A 16,652-nucleotide genomic window follows, 5' to 3' on the forward strand; every position below is an offset into this window, starting at 1 on the left:
ATCTCACCCCGTGGTGTCAAAATGATAACAAGAACGGTGAGCAAAAATCCCAGAACCACACGGGGGGGGACCTAGTGAATGACCTACAGAGAGCTGGGACCACAGTAACAAAGGCTACTATCAGTAACACAATGCGCCGCCAGGGACTCAAATTCTGCACTGCCAGACGTGTCCCCCTGCTGAAGAAAGTACATGTCCAAGCCCGTCTGCGGTTCGCTAGAGAGCATTTGGGTGATCCAGAAGAGGACTGGGAGAATGTGTTATGGTCAGATGAAACCAAAATAGAACTTTTTGGGAGAAACGCAGGTTCTCGTGAAAGAATGCTGAATTGCATCCGAAGAACACCATACCCACTGTGAAGCATGGGGGTGGAAACATCATGCTTTGGGGCTGTTTTTCTGCAAAGGGACCAGGACGACTGATCTGTGTAAAGGAAAGAATGAATGGGGCCATGTATCGAGAGATCTTGAGTGAAAATCTCCTTCCATCAGCAAGGGCATTGAAGATGAGACGTGGCTGGGTCTTTCAGCATGACAATGATCCCAAACACACAGCCAGGGCAACAAAGGAGTGGCATCGTAAGAAGCATTTCAAGGTTCTGGAGTGGCCTAGCCAGTCTCCAGATCTCAACCCCATAGAAAATCTGTGGATGGAGTTGAAAGTCCGTGTTGCCCAACGACAGCCCCAAAACATCACTGCTCTAGAGGAGATCTGCATGGAGGAATGGGCCAAAATACCAGCAACAGTGTGTGAAAAGCTAGTGAAGAGTTAGAGAAAACGTTTGGCCTCCGTTATTGCCAACAAAGGGTACATAACAAAGTATTGAGTTGAACTTTTGGTATTGCCCAAATACTTATTTTCCACCATAGTTTGCTAATAAATTCTTTTCAAATCAATTTGATTTTCTTTTTTTTTTTTTTTTTTCACATTCTGTCTGTCATGGTTGAGGTTTACCCATGTTGACAATTACAGGCCTCTCTAATATTTTCAAGTAGGAGAGCTTTTGGGAGAACAAGCACAATTAGTGGTTGAATAAATACTTATTTGCACCACTGTATTAGCACAGGAGTTGACCGATGTGCTTACTTTACATCATTCAAATTTAAGCCTCATTAGAAACAAGAAAAGAGTTTTATTTTACATTTGTAAAGATGAATTAAACAATGAATTTTCCCCAAATCAACTTGTAAAAAGGGAGGCACGGAGGAAGAGTGGTTCATGTGTCTGCTGACAATTCTGAAATCACGGCTCAAGTCTGGGTTCTGTGTGGAGTTACCGTTTTATTTTTGGAGTACTATCTATAAATTTATTTTATATATTAGACTGACTTTTTAAATGCTCAGAAGGTGTTTTGAATTACTCATGTGGCAACTGTGTACAAAACTGAAGCTTTTCACCGTAATCTATTTTTTTTTTTTTTTTTTGTAGTTCTGATAAGCTGAAAAATCTTCAGAATCAAAAAAGTTACAAGGTACTGTTTGAGATGAGCCATTAATTGCCAATTGGCATATACCAATTTTTTTTGGTCTTTTATATTAAATTGTAAAAATGAAACAACTTCTACACTTGATATTCAAATTTTCGGGGAGTACTGTATATACTTTAATGTAATACTAGTACATCATTGGTTATCATTGGTTTTATATTATTTATGGCATAAGATTACAAAAAATAAATAAATAAATAAATGTAAGATTACAAAAAAATAAATAAATAAATGTGAAAAATGAAAATGATCGAACTCACCAAAATGGCTGTCTCCTAAAGCACTTGTATAGTTCAAACATCTGAGCATTTCAGGGTAGTTCGCACCCATTAGTCCACCTCAGAGTGCCATGTTTAGGGTTAAAATGGCAAAATTATGTTTTGCCTGAGAATGTGGATTTTACTCCAATCCTCCGTCTTTGTGCCCAAAAATAGTGAGCCTCGGGGGGCCGTGAAGTGCTTGGAGCCTCCATGCTGGAGGTTTTCTGGTGCTCTAAAACAAATTCTTTCATTCTACACAGTCAATCACAGTTTACTCTATCTGTGTCTTTAAACAACTTATATTTGATATTATGTTTAAGTGTTTTCTTAAGGCATCTTTAGTATGTTCTGTATGTATGTATGTATGTATGTATGTATCTATCTGTCTGTCTGTCTGTCTTTCCAGACAAAACAAGTTGAAAGCGCACGGAAGTTCTTTGGGTGTCAAATTCGCCTCTTGTAGGACGTTTCGCCCGGTGTAGCACATTTTTGCAGAACACCGGTTTTGTCATAGTTTCGTCTCGTCTCATCCCGTCTTTCCTGTTCGTTTTGCTTTTGCTGTTCGTTTTGTGAAATATCGACAGTGCTGTCATGCTCATTATTGTTCATCTCGGGTTCAAATTGATCGGGTTGAACAGATGACTGTTTATGTCGCTAGAGTCATACGCTAGAAGCCCGGCAGCTAACCATGTGACAACACCACTATAAGACTCCACCAAAATCAACTATTGGATAAGAGAAATGGACTCGCTGTGTATGCATCGCTTCTTCAACTGCACAGGGCGCACTTCATCACAAAATTATTTTTCAAACTGATCATGTGACTAGCACCTCAGACGGTCATTTGCTTTGCTTAGCCAGAACCACTCGAGGACTGAAGAGGCAAGATATACGTAATTTTTTCAAACTTAAGCTTTCAAAAGCGACAACAACAACTGAGCAAGAACCAAGGATTGAAAATGTGGACAATGAACTGCCAGAGACCATCGCCAAAATGGTGAGCGGAGTTTAAATTTTCCCAACTAAAGATGCTAATTGTACAACAGAGCCACCACCGGTGTCTTGTCAATGGAGTTACCCCTGCCAAAAATTGTATGCCCTTGCTCGGTAGCGCGCACAGACAGACACATTAGTTTATGAGTTATGTCAACTTAAACAATTAATTGAAGCCAGAAAAGAACCACATTTATATATTTTGGACATTGACATTTATTAAACTGGAGAATCTCCGTACAGGACTTTAATTATAGTAATAACAGTTATAAGTCATCCTACGAGTAAAACATTAAAACATTGCCTTTTTTACATTCTATGTATGTTACGTTATCCGACAGAAGAAAAAAAAGCTTTTTTTGATGGATGGGCCAAGTTTTAAAACTAAGTAGATAACTACATAACCTAAACATGGAAATCAAGCAAATCAATGCAGCGCAGTGAGTCCGCCCAGGGGGTACAATTTTTGACAAGGATAACTACAATGGCAAGCCACCAGCGGGCATACCATATTCCAGTGTTTTTCAACAAAAAAGACGTGCCGCGACACACCGTCTTTTTTATTATTTATTTATTTATTTACTTATTTTTAATTTCTGGGTCTTTGCAATTGTCTTGCGAGCCTTTTGTGGTCATGCTGCGAGCCATTTGCTGTCATGTTGTGGCAATTGGCGTTCGTGCTTTTGCCAATTTGCAATCGCGCTTTAGGAATTGGGATTGTGTTGTGGCAATTTGCATTTGTGCTGCGAGCTATTTGCTGCCGTGTTGTGGCAATTGGGGTTCGTGCTTTTGCCAATCTGCGATTGCGCTTTAGGAAGTGGGGATGGTGTTGTGGCAGTTTGCATTCGTGCTTTTTTTCTTTTGCAAAGCGTTTGCAATTGGGGTTCTTGCTTTTTCTATTTGCAAAGTGTTTGGACTTTGCATTTCGCCTGACACCTCTCGGCCAACGTATTCTATCCTTGGGCTAGCAATTTTTTACATTAGTCTTCATTTAAAAAAAATCATTCATATTATGAAGGGATCACGGTGGGACAGTAACATGCTTAAAACCTTTTGTTGTTGTTTTTTTTTCTAACAACACTTTTTTTTCCGGTATCGGATCGGTACGCTGTATTGCCAGATTCTCAAAATCAACTGACACGCACAGGCGGTTTTTGCTATGGGCAATGTGGGCGACCGCCCAGGGCGCAATCTATTTGGGGGCGCAGAAGCGCCCTCCAGAGAAAAAAAGAAAAAAAAAATCCGCTAGTTTTCTAGACTAATACCGCTTATTTCCACGTCAAGTTAGTAGAGTGGGCGCTAGGGCGCCCCTTACCATGTCAACTGCTGCTGAAGGTCGTGTGTGAGGAGGCAGGGGGGACGGGGAGGGGATCAGCTGCTCGCAACTGCAGAGTGAGTGAGTTACTCTCAGAGGAAAAGCAAGGAGGATGGCGGGGCGCCGTACCCTGTACAGCTTTTCGCAGGCCACCTCATTATTCATGTGACTACTTAAAGAAATGGTGATTTTTTTTTCCAAGAAAGTCCATTAATGGGTCTGTCATATTCCTCGTTCAGTACTCTATAAGAAAAATATAACATATATGCATCTAAAATAATCCTAAACGATTTTATTAGCAATTTTAATACTCCTTTTAGCAAGGTTACTTGGGTATGCGGTATGCCACTGCGTATGTTCCCATAGCAACCAGTCCTGTTATTGTCAAAAGCGCTGCATATTCTGAGAACGAGAATAGGCGTAAGCGTAAGGTGCGCATTTTGAGCAGAGGACGGCCACCCCACCTGCTAGGATTAATCTGTGCGTCCATGAACGAATGTAAGTATTTCCTCTTCATGCCATAAAGTTCTTATGATAAGTTAGAGCCGTAATCAGCGCGACCGTTTCGCGTTTTTCCTGTTACGTCAGCTGGTTGATCCCACTCGTTCTCGCTGCGTCGAGGAGAGTGTTCTTTACTTTATATTCGCATTGCACATTTGCTTTAAGAGGGAAGGTGTTAGTTTAGCATCTTAAAATGATGTTGTACATCCATATGAGTGTAAAGTGCTTAGTTTTCGTCACTTTTATGGCCAAGATGACCGCACGCAGCGCGCACTCGAACCCCCCGCCCCCACCTTCGTGTTCATTTTACTGCACAAATATGTATGTGTGTCACGTGACTCAGAGTGAGTGCGCGGCGATCGGGCCCTTTTTTAATTGGCAAAATGAAAAGTTATCTGTCTGGAAATAAAAAAAGAAAGAAAAAAAAGCAGAAGAGGAGAAAAGGAAGCAAGACAGTGGTGAGTGTACTATGTTACTGTAGTTTTATGTCCTAATGTAGTCGAAGCACTGCAGACTAGTAGAAGTAAACCAATTAACTGCCTTAACTTGTTGTAACTAGCTTGTTAGCGTTTGCTAACAGCATTGCAGGATGCTAGCGTTTCTTCATACATTAAGATGTTACCTAGAACATTAAATCAGTGTTTAGAATCACCATACACACTGATCAGCCAGACTGATAAGATGTTACATGATTCACTTCTGTGCCAGAATGTTATCCTTATTAAGTAAAAGCAGTATAACTTACCAGCTAGTCAGTAGAATACGGTATGCTATTGCTACAAGTCCAACTGTCCCCCTTACTTGCACATGCTCAAAGGGCCCCATGTTGCCTGTTGCTTAGGGCCCCCGGGGACCCTTGCTAAGCCTCTGGGCGGGGGATAGACTATTTTAATAAAATAACGTAAAAAACGTAACACATTCTTGTGTTTGATGTCGGGGGGGGGTTTCACCCAGGGCGCGAAAGTAGCCAGGACCGCCACTGTCGACGCGGACTGAGGTGCAAAAATATACGATCGGGACATCCCTAGTATTTATAGTTTAAAAAAATGATAAAAATATACAATATTAATTGATAAAGTAAAAAATAATGTTGTTAAAATTGATAACATTCCATTTTATTTTTTTAATGACCAAAAATTGTCGTTTGCCCTATTTTTGGTCATCATGCACCTTTTCCTGCATACTTTTTTTTCAAGAAGAAAGGCACTTGAGCAATCTCTCTCTCTCTCTCTCTCTCTCTCTCTCTCTCTCTCTCTCTCTCTCTCTCTCTCTCTCTCTCTCTCTCTCTCTCTCTCTCTCTCTCTCTTTTCTCTGGTGCGCGCGCGTTCTCGTGCTGGGAGGCAAACGAGGAAGCAGTTTGAATGAGAGCAGCGACTTCCACGCTCGTCACCTCGGCGCAGCATTAAATCCGAAAGACAATCAAACATTGGGCAGCAGGTTTACAGCGTCGCTCTTTAATTTGCTCAACATCCCTAAATCCCCAATACCAAACAAACAAACAAACAAACAAAAAAACCCAATCACACCTGTAATATTTTTGGGTGTGGCGATAACTTGGCTGTGAAAGTTTAAAGTTAAAACTCAGGTAGTTGTTTGGAGCATGGCTGACAGTGCAGCGGCCAACAGCGACGGCGAGGATGGACCCCGACAGCCCATGAGGGGCTTCGCCCGCCAAGGAGCGCTCCGTCAGAAGAACGTCCACGAAGTGAAGGACCATAAATTCATCGCACGCTTCTTCAAGCAGCCCACCTTCTGCAGCCACTGCACCGACTTCATCTGGTGAGCATTAGTGGACTTAAACGAAATATTGTTCAAGTGTAAAGCGCGTATTTTGTTGATGAGATGCAGCTGTACATGATAATCTGCGTGAATAAAAACTCGTTGTTCCCAAAATACACTGCCATTGTTATTATAGCCTGCACTTGTTGATGCACCAGCCACAGAAAGAGATGTTTGCTAAAAAGGAAGACGTTTTGAAATAAATTCCATCACTGAGATCCAGTTAAGGTCCACACATTCGTACAGCATTCTGTTTGTCCTAGTGCAGTGATTCTCAATTATTTTCTGTTACGCCCCCTCACAACTCTACCGCCACTATTAACGGTATCATTTGTCTATAAAATTATCATTATAAGTTAGAAGTGGGAACCTCAGGGCACCTCACGATACTATACGATTCGCGATACATTAGGGTGACCATATTTTGATTTCCAAAAAAGAGGACATTTTGCCCGGCCTCGAGATACTTGAATTTTACTCGAAGTTCACTCAAAGATGCCTATATCACTTTAATATATTTAAAGTGTGCCTCCTCCGTCCGGACAGAAAAATTCAGTTTTATTCAAAAAAAAAAAAAAAAAAAAAAAAAAAAAAAGCCAAATAGTATATATTATATACTACTGTATATGGAAATATGTTTTTTGCTCAACAGGCTTTATTTTTACTAAAAATTAATCAAAAAAAAAAAAAAAAAAAAAAAAAAAAAAAAAAAACAACGCAAAAAAATTAAATAAATAAATAATGGAAAAAAATATATATCATGCAGACCCGTGGAAATATAGTACAGTCAATACAGACACACAGTAGGCTTGTGGCACATAAACATTTTTATTAGGGCTGCAGCTATCGAATATTTTAGTAATCGAGTAATCGACTGAAAATTCTATCGATTAATCGAGTAATCGGATAAAACAAATATATTTTTAGGTGAAGAGCAATTATACATATACATGAGAAAACAAGACATTTCATCTAATCTTGAACCATTTTCAGTCAATCAATGTCTTTATTTTCGTTGTATATTGTTGAAAACAGCCAACAATTGCATCTCAAGTGTAACTAGAATAAAAAAAAAAGACTAATTCACTGCTTTCACTCAAAAAACTTTTAGATCTTATTAATATATATATATATATATATATATCTTACCTAAAAATGCCGTTACGCTTGATAACACACATCACTTAAAAGTTAGGATTTTTTTCCCACGTGTTTCAATTGAATTTCTCTTTGTGTCAAGCCATTTTTAAGTTCTAGTTAAGTTTTAAGTTAGTCTAAACTGTAAATCCTGATAGGATTTTGAGTTTTTGCAGTGTTCAAAATAAATGTATGATACAGGCTGTATTGGAGCACATTAGGGACCAGTGCTACTTGGTGTTTTATCCAGCAATGACTACTGAGCTAAAATTGATAGTTAGCATGATTAAGTTTTTATTTTACACCCTCATCAATCCACAATGCTATGTTATGTTAAAGCCTGTATGTAAGACACGTTAGCCACGCATCGACAGTGGTCATAATTAATTGAAACCTAGCCATCCGCAGGGCTAACGTTCCATGAGCTAGTAGCGACAGTAACGTTAATCTTATTTATTAGTGCTTAGCGCTCTTTATTAGCGCTCTTTATTAGCGCTTAGCGCTGTACTGCTTTAAGATGGCGGCTGTTTACAAACGCTGCCCAGACGCGGCCGAGTCTGTCATTTCGCATCTAGTTCAACATACATGTGATCTCTATGAGACGCGCCAGACGCTGCCTGTTACCAATGTAGCATTGTGCGGGCTAGTATTTAGCAACGTCGGCGTCGTTTGTGGCGGCTGTCGGCTGCGGTAAGTTTTTTTTTTTCCCCTTCTTCCTCTCCGCACGTGACAGCGCGTTGTCCCGCATTAAAAGTAGTCCTAGCAAAACGTGATGCTTAGAGCTGTCAAAATAAACGATTACTCGAGGTGAATAAAATTACTCGGATCAGTTTTTAAACTCGAGTTACTCGAGTTGCTCGAGTACTCGTTTCAGCTCTAATTTTTATAAATTATTATCACGACAATTGTCGTTGAGAAATTGTTATTCCCACTCAATTTTTATTCTCATTCAATGTTCTAGATTGCACGCAAAAAATAACTAAAATAAATTGACAAACTATTCAACCGGCATGTTTCCAAACGCAGCAGTTCAAAACTACGTTTCCCATAATGCGTAGCGCGGCTTAGTTAGCTCACTGATAGCTACCCTATTAGCGAGTACCGGGAGACGAGGCAAAATCATACTTTGCTATATAAGTTTACAATCATCTGTCGCACAACGATGCAACACCAAACTGGATTTTACAGATCACGCCAGTACAAACCTCCGACGGAAGTCAACAGTTGCCATTATATACGTATTTATAGTAAAACACTTAACAACTGTGCAGGCGCTCCTACTTAGAATATAATACTAACATTCAACCAAATACACGAATGCAGAACAATTAATACAAGACTAATACAACATACTACATATCTTTGTACCCATATATTGCATAGTATATAACAGAAGACACATGAGCGACATTAACAGAAGATAAACTTACAGAAAGGTGTACGGAGCACTATAAACGTCTCTTAAAACTACTCCTTAATGTAGTCTGTAACTGCCTGTTTTCTTGCCAAACCGTCAACCCAGTAGATGGCGGTAATGCCCCATAGTACAAGGGGTAAACTGTACTCGTTCTCCCGCCCCTACTAGTAGGAGCCACGACAACGCAGGCAAGCGCTGCCCCCCAGCGGCCGGAGGGATTCTCTTCAAATTGATCCCGTGAAAAATCATAAAAACCGGACATTTTCATGAATTTATAAAACCCGGCCGGATTACGAGGACACGACGTGAAAGGTGGACATGTCCGGGCAAAAGAGGACGTTTGGTCACCGTACGATACATGGTTTACGATCAAGCCCGTCGACAGGGGGGCGCAACCAGGTTTGCTGTCCTGGGCCTCAGGACCATAGGGCCATTGAATGACCCTTAATTTATTTTGCTTTACACTCACATATTTCTTTTTTTATATAGATCATTGTCTGATTAAATATTATCTTCTACTCGATATATACTTAAAAACTTTAACATTAAATATTTCAAATATATTTGGCGGAAAACACAGACGAGGCTGAAAAAGCAGTTTTTGCTCTTGCATCCCTCTTTAAAATAAACTGCTGTATTTTAAGCCAAAAGAACTGTTGTGTTTTATAGAACAATAGGTCTATATGCTGCCATGGCAGATTCATGGCGCATTCAGCCCCCGAACTATTTTTCATTTGTCCGTTTTACCCTGGAAACCCCCGTTTACAGACGTCGCGGAATCGCTTTTGTTTCAACCTAGCCATAAAAAGAAGGTAAGTAATTTATTATTTATAGTATTTATTATTCGAAATGTCTGTCATTTTTAGCTTAGAATCATTAATTGATGTCTAATATTTATTTTTTTAAAAAAGAACGACTTCAAAAAATTATTCACTCGCATATTTTAAACTTTTAACAAATTATGTCACAATGAAAAAAATTGGTGTCCGTAAAAAAGTCACAGATATCTACCTCATAACTATCGCTTAACAGTATTTTTTTTGTTACTGTCGCATTTCCCCCAATATTTTAGATGATAAATAATCGATCCAAACAAAGAAAAAAACAAAAAAAAAGCGTTTAAAAGGGTTAATAGATGAAAATGAAAGCCTCGACCACTCCTTGATGTCTGCGATTTCTGCATCGCGACCCTTGTTATATTACCATGTTTCACTCATAAAATCCCCCAAAAATCCAACTTTAGCCATTCACATTTGTGTCTTGACACTCGGTGAGACATGCTACGTGGAGTTTTTGGATCGAAACAATGTAAGTACGCGATAATATCTTGTGAAAGTCGTGGCGTCTTTAATTCTGCTCTCGCGTGCTCTCACCTCCAGTTAGGGTTTTACTGTTTAAAAATTAAAAAAGAAAAATATGCCCTTCTGTTCAAAATTTTTCTTCCCCCAGAAAATTGAGATTTTAAGCTTCCCAATGATGTATCACACATGCATATAGGACAGTTTTGAAATTTGGCAAAATTGGGGGTCCCAGAGCAGAACTTCAAGTCACCTGAGTGTTTTCCGCCATATATATTTTTTGCACAATGCCGATCCCCCACACACACACCTCCACCCCCTCTGTCTTAGCAGAGAATGGTTTGACCCCGCTTTGGCGCACTCAAGGCTACAGTACGTACGTGCCCTGAAGCGGGAATTTAAAATCTGTCATTGCTATAAACTCTAAACATGGTGAGGCGTCATAAATCGGGTGCGCAGAAAAGAAAAGAAAAGAAAAGAAGAAAAAGAGATGAAGATTATAGAGGTGAACAAGAAAAAATGTTGACGTTTTAAAAAAGGGGGACAAGAAACCAGAGAATTAGGGCTAGACTTGGCTGTGGACAGTGATGTCGGTAAGTGAACAACAGCCGCTAACACTGAATGTTTACATTCACGATCACCTTGACCAAAGCCTGATTCGAGTCTGTCACCGGCCGCTTGTAGCCTATGAGCTGCGGTGTGACAAGACATGCTGCTCGCGTTGAGCCGAGGAGAGAGAAGGTGATGGGAGATCAGGGATATACGTTAGTCTGTGGGGAGCAGGTGCGCGAGGCTGAAAAGACTCTTGTCTGGCGGCTGGATTTATCTTGGGTTTACAACCCACTGTGTATTATAGCAAACGCTAATACGAATCCATCACCGAAAAAGCACAAACGAGCAGCAGCTACGCATTTTCTTGTCTTTGCCAGTGACTGTAGCTGGAGTAGAGCGAGCCTTCAGTAAAATGAAAATAATAAGAAACTACCTAGGGCTTCACCATATCCTAGGGCTGGCTTAACAACCTAGCCATGCTCTCCATTGAGCGTGAGCTTGCTCAAAAACTCAATTTCACTAATGTTATAAATAACTTTGCTGTCAAAAAATGTAGGCGCATCTCTGTTTGAGGGCTTGATAACCCCAAGAACGTGGAGGGGTCAGGCACAGGATGTGTAATTATAGTGGGACAAAAAAGTATTTAGTCAATCACTAATTGTGCAAGTTCTTCCACTTGAAAATATTAGAGAGGCCTGTAATTGTCAACATGGGTAAACCTCAACCACGAGAGACAGAATGTTGAAAAAAAACCCCCAGAAAATCAAATTGTTTGATTTTTAAAGAATTTATTTGCAAATCATGGTGGAAAATAAGTATTTGGTCAATACCAAAAGTTCATCTCGATACTTTGTTATGTACCCTTTGTTGGCAATAACGGAGGCCAAACGTTTTCTGTAACTCTTCACAAGCTTTTCGCACAGTGTTGATGGTATTTTGGCCCATTCCTCCATGCAGATCTCCTCTAGAGCAGTGGTGTTTTGGGGCAGTCGTTGGGCAACACGGACTTTCAACTCCCTCCACAGATTTTCTATGGGGTTGAGATCTGGAGACTGGCTAGGCCACTCCAGGACCTTGAAGTGCTTCTTACGAAGCCACTCCTTTGTTGGCCTGGCTGTGTGTTTGGGATCATTGTCATGCTGAAAGACCCAGCCACGTCTCATCTTCAACGCCCTTGCTGATGGAAGGAGATTTTCACTCAAAATCTCTCGATACATGGCCCCATTCATTCTTTCCTTTACACCAGTGTTGTCCAAACTATTCCACATAGGGCCGCAGTGGGTGCTGGATTTCATTCCTGCAAAACAAGACGACATCTTTTCACCAATCTGGTGTCTCACAAGTGTAATCACTTGATTGCAGTCAGGTGCTGCTTGCTTTAGCAAAAACTCAATTGGTTAAACTGTCTGTGCTCGATTGGTAGGAACAAAAACCAGGACCCGCAGTGGCCCTTGAGGACAGGTTTGGACACCCATGCTTTACACAAATCAGTCGTCCTGGTCTCTTTGCAGAAAAACAGCCCCAAAGTATGATGTTTCCACCCCCATGCTTCACAGTGGGTATGGTGTTCTTCGGATGCAATTCAGTATTCAAAAAGTTCTATTTTGGTTTCATCTGACCATAACACATTCTCCCAGTCCTCTTCAGGATCATCCAAATGCTCTCTAGCGAACCGCAGACAGGCCTGGACGTGTACTTTCTTCAGCAGGGGGACACGTCTGGCAGTGCAGGATTTGAGTCCCTGGCGGCGCATTGTGCTAATGATAGTATCCTTTGTTACTGTGGTCCCAGCTCTCTGTAGGTCATTCACTAGGTCCCCCCGTGTGGTTCTGGGCTTTTTGCTCACCGTTCTTGTTATCATTTTGATGCAACGGGGTGAGAGCTAGCATGGAGCCCCAGATCGAGGGAGATTATCAGTGGTCTTGTATGTCTTCCATTTTCGAACAATTGCTCCCACAGTTGATTTCTTGACACCAAGCGTTTTGCCTATTGCAGGTTCAGTCTTCCCAGCCTGGTGCAGGTCTACAATTTTGTCTCTGGTGTCCTTCGACAGCTCTTTGGTCTTGGCCATAGTGGAGTTTGGAGTGTGACTGACTGAGGTTGTGGACAGGTGTCTTTTATACCGATAATGAGTTAAAACAGGTGCCATTAAAACAGGTAACGAGTGGAGCCTCGTTAGACCTCGTTAGAAGAAGTTAGACCTCTTTGACAGCCAGAAATCTTGCTTGTTTGTAGGTGACCAAATACTTATTTTCCACTCTAGTTTGGAAATAAATTTTTCAAAAATCAAACAATGTGATTTTTTTTTTGTCAACATTCTGTCTGTCATGGTTGAGGTTTACCCATGTTGACAATTACAGGCCTCTCTAATCTTTTCAAGTAGGAGAACTTGCACAATTGGTGGTTGACTAAATACTTATTTGCTCCACTGTATAGCTTGGAAGCTATTCAAACCATTTTTACAGTTTATTGTATCAAAATGGCAGTATTAACAGTTTGTATAGTAAATTAGATGGAAAGTGGTTCTCAATATCAAAGCAGTAAATTAATGTAGGCTTGTTTGATATTCTTTTCTATCCAATTTAGGGTCCTGGTTTATTTTATAGCATTTAACACCAAATGCCCTCAAAATAAATACATGTCAATTAAAAAAATGAATTACACTGCAAAACTTTCTTACCTCAGATGATGAAAGCGAAGCAGTGAAGAAATCCGGTGACCACTTCGTCACCAGCTGCAAGTGGCTGTACATAATTATTGTTTTTCCAGTGAACCTTATTTTTGTTGCATCCAGCAACGTCCTTGTTCACCTCGCATCCTTTCTTGTTGGTGTAAAATCTAAAGTGCGTTATTTGTAGGAATATATTTCTCACGTTTTTTCTCCACCGTTCTCGCTGAACTTTTTTTTTTTCATCCCTCATGTAGCTCCCTCTCTCCTTCTCTCGACAACTTGCGCGCACATTACCTTCACCGCCACTCTTGAGCGCCCCCTGTGCCAATAAATTGCTCAACAAACATTAAGCAGTTTACAGCATCCATACTCCATTGTATGGCCTATATGTCAAAGAAAAGTATCAATACTTGGCGGGAGGATATCGATAACTGATCGGGTTGCAAAATATTGCGATATATCGCCGTATCGAGATATTGTCACACTCTTATTATAAGTACAACTCGGCATAACATTGTGTTCTTTTTAATATTAAAGAAAAAATATATCCATCAACTTACAATAAAGTATAACTTTATGAACATTGTTTTGTTTGTAACAGGTAAGACTTAATTTTTCTGAATTAAAAACTTGAAAAAAAAGTCACATCCAAACTGTACAAATATACTCAAGATACATTTTTTGACCATTTGACACTGAAAAATAAAAATGAAATAAAAACAATTCAAATTGATTAGCAACATAAACTTATGTTGACAATATGCCAAAAAATTTGACCGAAATGACATTACATACGCTTCGTCATATCTCCTAGTCTAAGCTCTTCATATCTCCAGTTCTCTTTGCTGTGTGCTCTTGTTTGGTTAAAAATACTGAGTGGATGTCCAATTACACTTTGTACGGCAAAAAAGTATGTTCCCCGAGGTCACATGCGCCACCCCTGGCCTTGCTCTCCAACTATTTGACAAGAACTGTCCTAGTGGTTGAAATCAGTCATGGAGAATATGCCACTGAATTGCAGGACAGTCGCTCACTAAAGCTTTAATTGTACGCTCATTAGGTTAAGTGGCAAAAGTGACGAAAGCAAAACTGCTGGTAAGACACGTGTACTAGTGCATTTAATGGGAACAAAGTCCATATTAGTAGTAAAAATGGATCATTACGTTCCATATGCAGACTTTGTGTAAATAACTAGCTGAGTTACTGAGCGAGAAAAGCTGCGGTTTTCAGACCATCAAACAAAACCAAAGTACGTAATCGTCTGCTGACAAAACAATCTTTCTTCTGCATCTTCCAAGGCTTTGATTTCCTCAGCCCACCAGGGTTGCACTCAAGTTAAAATTAATTTGTCTTTAGGTTGTCCTAATTTGACGAGTGTATTTTTAGCTTTGTTGTGCGTTTCTCCCAAATCAGCAATTAAGCAAGTCCCATGATGATGGATTTTTAATTTGATAATGGATACATGACCTAGACCCAGGAGAAGTGTAACTGTGTGCATGTTCGTAGACAATTTATGTTTTCTTTTTTTTGGGGGGGGGTCTCAAAATAATTACACCATATCCATCCATCCATCCATCCATCCATCCATCCATCCATCCATCCATCCATCCATCCATCCATCCATCCATCCATCCATCCATCCATCCATCCATCCATCCATCCATCCATCCATCCATCCATCCATCAGTGTGCTGTAAGAACAATGAGAGTGCTAAGTGATTGCACATGTCCATCATCTATTTACAGCTGCAATATAAAAATGAGCACACACAGCTGTTTGCATGATTGTGCATGACTGTGCCTGCACAACCTGTCAACCTGTTTCTTGTGTGTGTTCTCTCCACAGGGGGTTTGGCAAGCAGGGATTCCAATGTCAAGGTAGGAGGACATCCCCTCCTTCTCCTCTCTGACAATTTAACACAGAGTTTTAACATAAGCCCTTTCTAGCACAAACTAGTATTATCTACATTCATCTGTGAGATCCAAATGCTGATACACCCAGAAATACTTACTTGATTAAATGTTAGGAAGGAAAGATGCGTTTTGAAACTGATGGCGGAGGCACAAGCCTGGAAGAGGAGGCTGGAAGTGATGATACTCATACAGAGGATCCATCTGTAGGTGTATGTTAATTATGTGTACAATGAACAGATAAAATGCTAATCTTACTGCAAGACAACTGAGGCACATTGTGTTCTGTTGATCTCCAGAAAAACAGGTTTTTAGCTTTCATTTGTGGTTTATGAAATTTTGTATTGCTCTATGTCTATAGTATTTAGTTCTTGAAATTGTTTTATATCATTTTCAGGAGAGTAGAACCTCTGAGGTCAAGTTCCGAAATTACGAAATCTTAAAGTTTATTACCCTCACTCTTTTTCACTATATACTTTCACTTTGGTACCATATTTTCCACTCTATAAAGGCCAAATTATACCGGACGCGTTTGCAGTACGGATTTGCCAAGCTCCGTGTTGACTGCGTGCTCCGCAGTATGTCAAAAATGGGACGAAATATACCGGCCGCGCACAACTGCGGCCCGGCAGCTCCGTCCCGTCAGGAGCTCTCGCGTGATCGTGCGCGATAATGTGGCATTAAAAACGACAAACTAGGGCTGTAGCTATCGAATATTTTAGTAAACGAGTAATCGACTGAAAATTCTATCGAGTAATCGGATTAAATATAAATTTTTTTAGGTAAAGAGCAATTATAAATATTCATGAGAAAACAAGACATTTTATCTAATATTGAACCATTTTTAGTCAATCAATGTCTTTATTTTCGATGTACATTGTTGAAAACAGCCAACAATTGCATCTCAGATGAGACTAGACTAAAAAGACTAATTCACTGCTTTCACTCAAAAAACTTTGAGCTTATATATAAGAGCTCAATATGTGTTTCTTACCTAAAAATGCCATCACGCTTGATAACACACAAAGTTAGGCTTTTTCCCACGTGTTTTATTTCAATTTCCATTTGTGTCAAGCTATTTTTAAGTTCTAGTTAAGTTTTAAGTTAGTCTAACTGTAAGTCCTGATAGGAGTTTGAGTTTTTGCAGTGTTCAAAATAAATGTATTGTAACATATCAGGTTATAATATGGCGGGGATATTTGCATGCGTTCCTGAATGCACCGCATGACGGGCGGAGATGAGGGAGGTGCGGGAGAGCGAGAAACGTGCCTTCCTGTTGTTGTTTAGTTCTGGCAGGTGCGTGTGTGTCCGCTGCGGCAGACAGCAGTTGTG

The 16,652-nt window shown here is 40.1% G+C and overlaps 1 protein-coding gene across 2 annotated transcripts in view; it reads left to right on the forward strand.

Moving 5' to 3' along the window:
- The first annotated feature begins 5,902 nt into the window (after positions 1–5,902).
- Positions 5,903–16,652, forward strand: part of prkcbb (protein kinase C, beta b) — a 261,728-nt gene continuing 250,978 nt past the window's right edge. For both annotated transcript variants that reach the window (XM_057860710.1, XM_057860709.1), the window contains exons 1-2: positions 5,903–6,334; positions 15,256–15,287. In XM_057860710.1, coding sequence (XP_057716693.1) covers positions 6,156–6,334; positions 15,256–15,287 — 211 coding nt within the window. In that variant the 5' untranslated portion in view covers positions 5,903–6,155. The remainder of the gene's footprint in view (positions 6,335–15,255; positions 15,288–16,652) is intronic.

Source organism: Corythoichthys intestinalis, chromosome 16 (genome assembly GCF_030265065.1).
Source record: "Corythoichthys intestinalis isolate RoL2023-P3 chromosome 16, ASM3026506v1, whole genome shotgun sequence".
In the NCBI taxonomy this organism is placed as follows: Eukaryota; Metazoa; Chordata; class Actinopteri; order Syngnathiformes; family Syngnathidae; genus Corythoichthys; species Corythoichthys intestinalis.